Source organism: Tachysurus fulvidraco, chromosome 1 (genome assembly GCF_022655615.1).
Source record: "Tachysurus fulvidraco isolate hzauxx_2018 chromosome 1, HZAU_PFXX_2.0, whole genome shotgun sequence".
NCBI lineage: Eukaryota > Metazoa > Chordata > Actinopteri > Siluriformes > Bagridae > Tachysurus > Tachysurus fulvidraco.
Genome location: NC_062518.1, coordinates 47668742 through 47678891, shown reverse-complemented (window position 1 = coordinate 47678891; position 10150 = coordinate 47668742). Strand labels below are relative to the sequence as shown.

Genomic DNA, 10150 nt, shown 5'->3' with positions numbered 1-10150 from the left:
AGTTTTGTTCCATTACGCCAGGGTTAGGGTTAGGGTTGGTATTGTTGTTTTGGATAAATGAGGTGTTAAAGTGTTAAATGATTGTATCTATTTTTTATTTTGTAAGTGAAAAACACGTAGTCGTTTCTGACGAAGGTTCGCTTTTTTCACAGTCACAGTCACAGTGAAACTTTTATGTCACCTCCAAACCCCTAAACCACACTCCACCCGCCTCCACTTTACAGCTTATATAAACTCTAGACTCAGGTGAAACCTGCATTAATATCGTTCGGTTTGCATCAAGACCATCATCCTCATCCTCATCATCCTCATCATCATCATCATCAGCAGTCATGTTCACTCGTTGTCTCCTGCTGTTTCTTCTGGCTCTCTACAGCTTTCAGTTCTCAACAGCTCAGAGTAAGATCAATTTAATCATTTTTATACCATTTATTAGGTAGCTGTATGAGCTGTTACATAGTTTTGGTGTATATAGATACATTAGAAGACGAGCAGGTCAGAAAACATGAGATTAATAGTAAATAATAATAAAGTTTGTTACACTGTTGCAGTAAAATCCTGAGTGATGTGGGGGTGTGATGAAGCAGAGTTACTGCTTAAGACAATAATCTTTCTGTAACATCACGCCCCTAATAGTTTTAGTCCTCTTATACCAAGTTACTGTACTCCATTATACTTATTATCTATTTAGATTTTTTTCCTTATCTCTGCTTTATTTCATTTCCTCAGCAGCTTTTCTTTTTACTCTCTCCGAGCTTTATTTTTATAACAGATGAGCTCCTTAATATATATCTCATAGACATTTTCCACCATATCTATGGTGTAAACATTTTACCTTTTTTTAAAGCCTGCATGTTATTACGCACGTTCCCCCGTGAACGAGTTGCTATAGAAACATCAACATATCACAACGAGTGTATTAATATAAACATTAATATTCCACTGTGATGTGGTTCAGTCCAACATATACAAAAGGCAATCTTTTTTTTTGTCAACATTTAATCACAGAACTTGATGCCTATGTTTTCACACAGGTGCAAATGAGCCAGATACGTGCTGTTTCAGTTTTCAGACACAGCCAATTCCTGTAAAAGTCATTACAGCGTATGCAGTGACAGACCTTCGGTGTACAAAACCTGGAGTCATGTAAGCTTTCAGCAACTTGTTAATTTTTTTAATAAATTTTAATTAATGTATATTAATTCTTTATGTTTATATGTAATAGAATTGAACTTGGTACTGAATCTAACTCATAAATCTTATATATGAATCTAACTTTATATTATTTTGGAGGTTTGGGGCGTGTCAGAGTGTCTGATTTTCTGATTTTATTACAGTTTCACACTGATGTAAATCTTCTCTCTCCTCTACAGCTTTACTCTACAGGACGGTCGTCGTGTGTGTGCAGATCCCCAAGTCAAGTGGGTGAAGAACAACATGAACAATATTGAACAGCGCCTTTTTAACAACCCGACCAAACCTACAGATAATTAAATCCTCTCTCCATTAATAAGACGTGTTTATTATTCTGATTATTATTTTATTGACAAATTATTTTTTGCATATATTTAGACAGAAAGACAGAATATATTTTTGTTTACCTGAATTAAATCATTTTTTAAAATTCAGTAATTCAAATTATTTTTAAACATATTAAAGAACATTTTAAATGGAACATAATTTTTCTTTCTTTTTTTTTTTTGCTAGATTTTACAGTCAATATCTTGCATTCTTTCATATTATTTCCTATGATTGTTGAGTTCCTGTCTAGATACTGAATTGCATTTGATTTGCTGATGCACTGAACTATAAATATACAAAAAAAAAAAAAAAAAAAAAAAAAAAAAACAGTATGATGTTCATTAATAAATAAAGCTTTAATCTTTGTCAAACTGCTGGTGGTGTGAGAGGATTTTTAAATTCAAAGGATGTGGTTCAGGACATGTGGTAGCATTAAATATTAATATATTTGAAAAATTAATTTTTCTACTTGATAGTAATGTTGATTGTATTTAGAAAAAAAAATTAAAATCAAAAACTTTTTATAATATGGATATTTTTATTTTTATTTATTTTTATTGGTCCTCACCTGAAATCCACTGATCAATGCTGCAGGCTGCATAACAAAAACAGAAGATGTGGCTTCAGTCAATAAAACCCAGACAGACAAGTGACAGTTTAAGGAGAAACCTCTAAAGTGTGTTACTGAAGCTTTAAACCATCAAAACATTCTCTTCTGCACAGATACCATGTGCTTCTAAACCATGTTTTCCCTCAGTTGGTGTTGTGATGGTGGTGGAAACACTTGACTAATACATCAATCCAATATCTGTCACGTTTGTTTAAGATTTACACAGAATCATTCTCACAAAACCTCTCAGGGAGGCATCTCATCCTGTGATGGGGGTGGAGTCACCCTGAAACTGAAGGAACCACAGATTTTCCTTTATTTTGTCATCCAGCTGTAGCTCAGTGTGTGATTCAGTTGAATTTTTGCAGTTGAATTTCAGCTTAAAGCTACAGCAGCTTCGGGTGACATTTCACCCACAGCCCCAGTACAAATGTATTTGGAAAGCTTTGTAAACTACCATCTCATTCTGTGTTTATTGTTCACTCTTAAATGTACATTGAAAATTGACAGCTGATAAAACCTGTGCTCCAGGTCCCATATTCATATAACATTTAAAGCTAAATGTAGCTCTTAAAGGTATAGTTCACCCAAAAATGAAAATTGTGTTATTTCCTCACCCTCAATTTGTTCCAAAACTGTATGAGTTTAACAACAAATATGACTGTGCACTGAGTGAAACCACATGTCACACACTTAAGCACTGAGCTCTCGCATCTAAATGTGGTACATGGCTTCATCAACATTCCTGTGATAAAGATCTCCCCTCTAGGAGATCAAACTTTCTATGTTTAAAAATACACTCTGCCATCTAAATGCACTAATGATTCTGTGTTTAATTCATGTTCTGTTCATGTCTAGCATTCCTGCACATTGGGAGATGCAGGCCTTCACCTCCATTATTAAGATCCAGGAGTTCACTGGGACTCATTGTCTGCCTCAGGGTTTTGTGGACTTCCCAAGGTGTTCATCCGTGAACACCTTCCCAAGGTGTTCATCCACTTTGTCTCATGGTCAGTGTCCGTTCTCCAATCAAGGATGTTCTCCAAAGACAAAGAAAGGTCCACTTAGTTTGCTGGGCAACTTTTGTCGCTCCCTTACTATGCCTGCTGGGGCAAGATTTTGAGGGCCCTGGTGAATTAGTTTAGACAAAACCTATGGCTACCACCTTCACACATCTCAAACAATCATTTCTTATACCCAAGGCCTAGCCACCAAAATACAACAATGTCCTCCACCAACCCCATTACTGGTGATTATCAGTTATCAGTACACTAACCCTATCAGAATATGAGTATTTTAATCCTAACCCCTAACTTTAACCCTAACCACAGGCCCACTCAAGTCCCTTTCAGTCTGCAGAGGCGGCTGAATTAGTGCAGCGCATTATCACGTGATATGATTGTGACATTTTACACTGACACCTGTTATGCATTCATTTGTAATCTGTTGTGCTCATGGTGTCCACTCTGCTGCCCAGTTTGCATGTATCCCTGCATTCTGATTTATTACATGCCTGTCTGCTACTCAAAGAGCTGGCTGTAGTAAAAGTGATGTTACCTGATGACCGATGGAGGTTTGAAGGTGTCATTAATTGCAAATTAGCTATAACTGCATACCTCTGTCAATTTGTGATTTCATTCATCAACATACACACAGGAATATGAGGAAAAAAACTTACTGAACTTTACTTTATCTTAGGGAATCTAGCAACAGGGTTTGCAAGCCAGTGATTTCTGTGAAACAAATGATTCGCTGTGGAGAAGATGAAGTAAATCAAAGAAACAGTAAATCTTGTGGAAATCATTAGGTTGGTTTGATGTAAATAAAAATGTATGTTTTTTTTACATTATTTAAATGTAACTTTACAATAGGGTTGATAACATGAGGACTGTTATTCATGAGATTGCACTCTTTCTGTCCTCTTATGCTGATGAGACCAGAATGAATTAGTGACTATGATGCAATTTCTCTTACAGATGTCATGTGACCCTTCCCAAAGCAATGGCTCTGAACCAGGAAAAGTGGTTCTAAAGTAGCACCAAAACATTGCTGTCTAGACTGTCTAGAAATGTTTTTTTTTTAAATTCACTCTGTTTTATTTTGTATTACTATAAGGGAAATGTGAGGTAAAACTGTGCTGTCATATAAAACCATGACCTCATTTACTTTCATCCACAAACAAAACAAAACTTAATTCAAGTGTTTAATTCCACAATTTTTTTGGTGTGGAGGTGAAGGTTGGAGTGAAAATCTCGAGTGTCCTGCACCGTTCTTTATTATACATGTTTACCTACGAGTGACATTGTTGCGCATCTGCAAAACTACTTCTAAACTCTATCTGCCTGCTAATCGTTATTACACACTCATCAAACCACTTCCTCTCTACCACTTGACTCTGTAAAAAAACCACAAACTACACATTTACTACTGAAATCTATTTTTCACTGCACTAAATCTATAATCTTGCTCACATGCTCAGTCTTATTTTTTAACGATTTTCTTTACAAATGGCTGCCAAATTTCACAAAATTTACAAATTTGGCTTCTGAACATAAAAAAAATAATATTTTTTTCATAATACATTCACTATAGTATATAATAACTATAATCTGTCATTTTTGAATTTTCATGTTTAGATGTTTGTGCACGCAGTTTATATTTTTACTTTGATTTTCTTACTTCAATGTTTTTTCGAAAGTGATCTCATTGTTATTTGCATACCAGCAAATGTATTTACTTGAGCTCATGCCTGCAGTTTCAGAGCATGAAGTGTTCAACCCATGTGAGCTTTTACATGGGTTACTGTCAACAGGAAATATCAAAGTCTATCTATCTATCTATCTATCTATCTATCTATCTATCTATCTATCTATCTATCTATCTATCTATCTATCTATCTATCTATCTATCTATCTATCTATCTATCTATCTATCTAAAACAACTTCTTACCAGAAGCAGTGAGGCTCAAAGATGTTGGTGTGTTGCTATAAGTGTTTAAGGACTCCAGCTACTGATCTAAATGTTTCAAGATCAAATCCCAAGCTGTCACTGCTGGGCCCCTGAGCAAGGCCCTTAACCTTCAATTGCTCCATTGTATAAAAATGAGATAATATGTATGTTGCTCTGGATAGGGATGTCTGAAAAATACAGTTTTAGAGTTATATTTTAGTATTTTTCTAATTTGTATCATTTTTGGGACCTCAGTAGTTTTGTTCCATTACGACAGTTGTGTTGGATAATTGAGGTGTTAAAGTGTTAAATGCTTGTAGGTATTTTTTATTTTGTAAGTGAAAAACACACTTCGCTTTTTTTTCTCAGTGAAACTTTTTTTTCACCTCCAAACCCCTAAACCACACTCCACCCGCCTCCACTTTACAGCTTATATAAACTCTAGACTCAGGTGAAACCTGCATTAATATCGTTCGGTTTGCATCAAGACCATCATCATCCTCATCATCCTCATCCTCATCATCATCATCATCATCATCATCAGCAGTCATGTTCACTCGTTGTCTCCTGCTGTTTCTTCTGGCTCTCTACAGCTTTCAGTTCTCAACAGCTCAGAGTAAGATCAATTTAATAATTTTTATAACATTTATTAGGCAGCTGTATGAGCTGTTACATAGTTTTGGTGTATATATAGATACATTAGAAGACGAGCAGGTCGCGGAACGTAAGATTAATAGTAAATAATAATAAAGTTTGTCACACTGTTACAGTAAAATCCTGAGTGATGTGGGGGTGTGACGAGGCAGAGTTACTGCATAATCTTTCTGTAACATCACGTCCCTAATTGTTTTATTCCTCTTATACCAAGTTACTCCATTATACTTATTATCTATTTAGATATTTTTCCTTATCTCTGTTTTTATCTCATTTCCTCAGCAGTTTCTCTTTTTACTCGCTCAGAGCTTTTTTTTTTTATATAACAGATGAGGTTATACATGTCTCATAAACATTTTCCACCATACAGTATCTATGGCTTATACAAACATTTTACCTTTTTTTAAGCCCGCATGTTATTACGCACCTGCCCCTGTGAACGAGTGTATTAATATAAACATTAATATTCCACAGTGATGTGGTTCAGTCCAACATATACAAAAGGCAGTCTTCTTTTCTGTCAAAATTTAATCACAGAACTCAATGCCTATGTTTTCACACAGATCAAAATGCACCAGATAAGTGCTGTTTCAGTTTTCAGTCACAGCCAGTTCCTGCAAGAGTCATTGTAGCGTGTAGAGTGACAGACCATCGGTGTACAAAACCTGGAGTCATGTAAGCTTTCAGCAACTTGTATTTTGAATTTTATTTAATGACTGTTAATTCTTTATGTTTATGTGTAATAGAATTGAACTTGGTACTGAATCTAACTTATAAATCTTATATATGAATCTAACTTTATATTATCTTGGAGGTTTGGGGCGTGTCAGAGTGTCTGATTTTCTGATTTTATTACAGTTTCACACTGATGTAAATCTTTTCTCTCCTCTACAGCTTTACCCTGAATGATGGTAAGCAGGTGTGTGCAAATTCCCAAGACAAGTGGGTGAAGAACAACATGAACAAAATTGACCAGCACCTGATTAAAAACCAGAACAAACCTACGTAGAATGTTTAAATCCTCTTTCCATTAATAAGACATGCGTTTATTATTCTGATTATTATTTTATTGTCAAATGCTCTTTTTCATATATTTAGACAGAAAGACAGAATTTATTTTTAGCTGAATATTTTTTTTAATTCAGTAATTAATTTTATTTTTAACCATATTAAAGAACATTATAAATGGAATATACTTTTGATTTCTTTTTTTTTTTGCTCTTTTTTTAGTTTTCACTAATGAGTATCTTGTATTCTTTCATATTATTTCCTCTGATTGTTGAGTTTTGTATACTACAAATATACAAAAAAAAAACAGTATGATGTTCATTAATAAATAAAGTTTTAATCTTTGTCAAACTGCTGGTGGTGTGAGAAGATTTTAAATGCAAAGGATGTGGTTCAGGACATGTGTTAGCATCAAAGATTAATATATAGAAGAAAAAACTAAAAACGAAAGCTTTTTATAATCTGGATATTTTTATTTTTTGGTCCTTACCTGAAATCCACTGATCAATGCTGCAGGCTGAATTACACAAATAGAAGATGTGGCTTCAGTCAATAAAACCCAGACAGACAAGTGACAGTTTAAGGAGAAACCTCTAAAGTGTGTTACTGAAGCTTTAAAACATCAAAAGATTCTCTTCTACAGAGATACGACGTTCTTCTAAACCATGTTTTCTGTCAGTTGGTGTTGTGATGGTGGTGGAAACACTCAACTAATACATCAATTCAATATCTGTCACATGTTTGTTTAAGATTTACACAGAATCATTCTCACAAAAGCTCTCATGGAGTCATCTCGTCCTGTGATGGGGGTGGAGTCACCCTGAAACTGAACATGCCCCTCAAAGCATCATGTGTTGCATAATTAGATATAACGGAACCACAGTTTTTCCTTTATTTTGTCATCCAGCTGTAGCTCAGTATGTGATTCAGTTGAATTTTTGCTGCACACAAGTCAAATTCATTTCGGGAAAAAAAATTTAAAACCGAAGCAGAAATATCAGTTTACTGGCCCATTAAAAAAAAATGCGAATAGAAATTTTAAAAACACAAGAGTCTGTAATATTGTGTAAAATAAGTCCCTTATTTCCTCTTGTACTTATAGTAGCTTTGTCCTTAAGTGAACATTTCACTAGTCTCTAGTAAACAACTCTCATCTCATTTAAATAAATAAATAAATAAATAAATAAATAAATAAATAAATAAATAAATATCCTGTTGATTTCTGAAGTTAAAATGGGGTGTGTGTCTTAAGGTCGCATCTATCCAGCCTCATTTTCAACCATCCCAAAATAAACCTGCGTTAAATTTGAGGCCTTGATGCTCACGATCTTCTCTGGAACAACATCGCCAACCTCAACACTCCCTTGAGGTTTTATTTTCCCTCCCACAACTCGCCTTCAGTTTTGTGCCACCACCAATGCTTGGTTTTGCCGACTCAGCGAGGCACAAGGTTTCTTTCTATAACCTTCTGTCTGTCCTTCAGCGAGAGAACATGAGAAATCTTGAAAATAAAAAAAAAAAATTTTTCACTTTTTTATCTGCATTGCAAACCAACTCTTGAACCTCTACTCTCTGCTTTCCGTCTTTCCTCTAAGGCTCTGGCAACAGAAAAAGAAAATACTACTTTGACTCATAAATAGAAGTTCAAATGAAATGAGTGACGATGCTGTCTGACAGGAATAATTCTGAAATGTTTCACTTGTCATCATGTTATTAATATTACGATGGAAGAGTGTGGTTTAGCAGATTTGTCATATTAACCATGACCTAATTTTTCCTGTCCACACCTCCTCCCTCCACTCTCTCTCTCTCTCTCTCTCTCTCTCTCTCTCTCTCTCTCTCTCTCTCTCTCTCTCTCTCTCTCTGTATTTTCCAAATCTCTTACTTTCTCCACTCTATTAACCCACTGACCACCACATGAGCTAAGCATTTCTCCCACATCAACACTGATTATTAAATAAATCGATTCCTATTCTCGATACCTTTTTCTATTCTTATAGTGATTTTTTTATTATTCCGCCTATACCACAGTGGTTGGACTAGAATGCTATATTTTTTTATTTATTAAATATATTTTTCTTTATCTGTTCAGGGATATATAGAATTCAGTAAAAGGTCAACAAAACTCATTATTTCTAGCTATTTGTTCTCATCATTATCTAAACCCTCCCCTCCCCCACTCCACTCTCCAGACCACAATCTGAACTTTTTTCTACTCTTGTCTCTAAGTCTTTTTCCCCTCATTATGCCCTTCCTTTTTCCCCTTTCATATGTTTATTCTTATTCACAGCATGTATTATTTCATTATTTACAAATTTAGAAAATGGACTTAATTTAAAAAAAAAAATAAGACATTTAACATTTCTCACCAACTGTTTTCAGTTGGGATCAAAGGTTTGTCCAGTACACCCTTATATTCTTCTGAATGTCTTGTTACAGATTTATTTCTTCTCTTTTTCCTGTTATAACCAGCTCCACTCTTCTCTTCTCTTCTGGAAGTCTTACCACTACATTGTGTGTGTGGATTAGTGTTCATTCAGCTACAAGAGCATCAGTAAGATCAGACTCTGATGTTCAGGATGATGTTGAGGAGACTCCAGTTCCAGTTCATTATAAAGGTGTTCAGTGGGGTTAAATCACAGTCAGAGCTCAGTGCAGGACATTCGAGTTCTTCACTCCAGCCTTCACCTTCACATTGTTTCTTAACGGAGCTCTGTGCTTTGTACACAGCAGCATTCTCATGCTCAAGGGTTTGAGTCTCTGAGTTTTAAAGAAAAGTATAAATACATTGTGTGCTTCAGACTCAGTATGAAGACGAAACAGAGCATTGGAAAATAGGTTTTATGGGGTGCGCATACTTTTGACTTTGTAGTTTAATAACGTGTGCGGCTTGAATGCCTTAATGTGGTGAAATGCACCTTCACCATGTTTTTTTTTGGTCACATGCAGAAAAACACATGCGGATGTGAAATCTAGGGGATTTTTCAGAATCATTATTTAAAATTAATGACAATTTTATACTTTTTTATTAAAGGGTGATGAGAAAGTACAAGATGTGTGAATAATGAGTAACATTTAATAATAAATGTATACGATCATTTTGTATTGTGTGTGATATGAGAGTTTTGATCTGAACAGATTTAGTGTTTCACTTCAGTAAAGTTTCAATCATTCATCTTTCTTTGTCTTAATTACAAACTATTCTCACTTCTTTCTTGCTGTAGGAAAGTGGATGTGAAAACCGCAGACAGGCTTCCAATAGAAGATGATTTTATTTTTACTTCTGGTAGAACTTTTTCCTCACCTTCAAACTCAAACCACACTCTCCACCTTCTCATTTCAGCTTATATAAACTCTAGAGTCAGTTGATGCCTGCATTAATACCTTTCCGGTTGTGTTGAGATCAT

At 34.9% G+C, this 10150-nt stretch overlaps 2 protein-coding genes across 2 annotated transcripts; both read left to right on the top strand.

Annotated features, from left to right (window-relative positions):
- Window positions 1–243: 243 nt before the first annotated feature.
- Window positions 244–1895, top strand: LOC113663548 (C-C motif chemokine 3-like). Its single transcript, XM_027178886.2, has 3 exons — window positions 244–399; window positions 1035–1146; window positions 1374–1895. Exons 1-3 carry the CDS (start codon window positions 333–335, stop codon window positions 1492–1494), a joined length of 300 nt encoding a protein of 99 aa, XP_027034687.1. The 5' UTR covers window positions 244–332; the 3' UTR covers window positions 1495–1895.
- A 1113-nt stretch (window positions 1896–3008) lies between these two features.
- LOC113663544 (C-C motif chemokine 13-like) lies at window positions 3009–7004 on the top strand. Its single transcript, XM_027178882.2, has 4 exons — window positions 3009–3141; window positions 5527–5697; window positions 6299–6410; window positions 6630–7004. Exons 1-4 carry the CDS (start codon window positions 3009–3011, stop codon window positions 6742–6744), a joined length of 531 nt encoding a protein of 176 aa, XP_027034683.2. The 3' UTR covers window positions 6745–7004.
- The last annotated feature ends 3146 nt before the right edge of the window (window positions 7005–10150 follow it).

Bases quoted from the DNA above. Each gene is read 5' to 3' on its own strand.
- LOC113663548 (XM_027178886.2), top strand. From the start codon at position 333: ATGTTCACTCGTTGTCTCCTGCTGTTTCTTCTGGCTCTCTACAGCTTT. The intron at 400-1,034 runs GTAAGATCAATT...GTTTTCACACAG, and splicing joins TCAGTTCTCAACAGCTCAGA to GTGCAAATGAGCCAGATACG. The intron at 1,147-1,373 runs GTAAGCTTTCAG...TCTCCTCTACAG, and splicing joins TGTACAAAACCTGGAGTCAT to CTTTACTCTACAGGACGGTC.
- LOC113663544 (XM_027178882.2), top strand. From the start codon at position 3,009: ATGCAGGCCTTCACCTCCATTATTAAGATCCAGGAGTTCACTGGGACT. The intron at 3,142-5,526 runs GTCAGTGTCCGT...TATAAACTCTAG, and splicing joins TTCATCCACTTTGTCTCATG to ACTCAGGTGAAACCTGCATT. The intron at 6,411-6,629 runs GTAAGCTTTCAG...TCTCCTCTACAG, and splicing joins TGTACAAAACCTGGAGTCAT to CTTTACCCTGAATGATGGTA.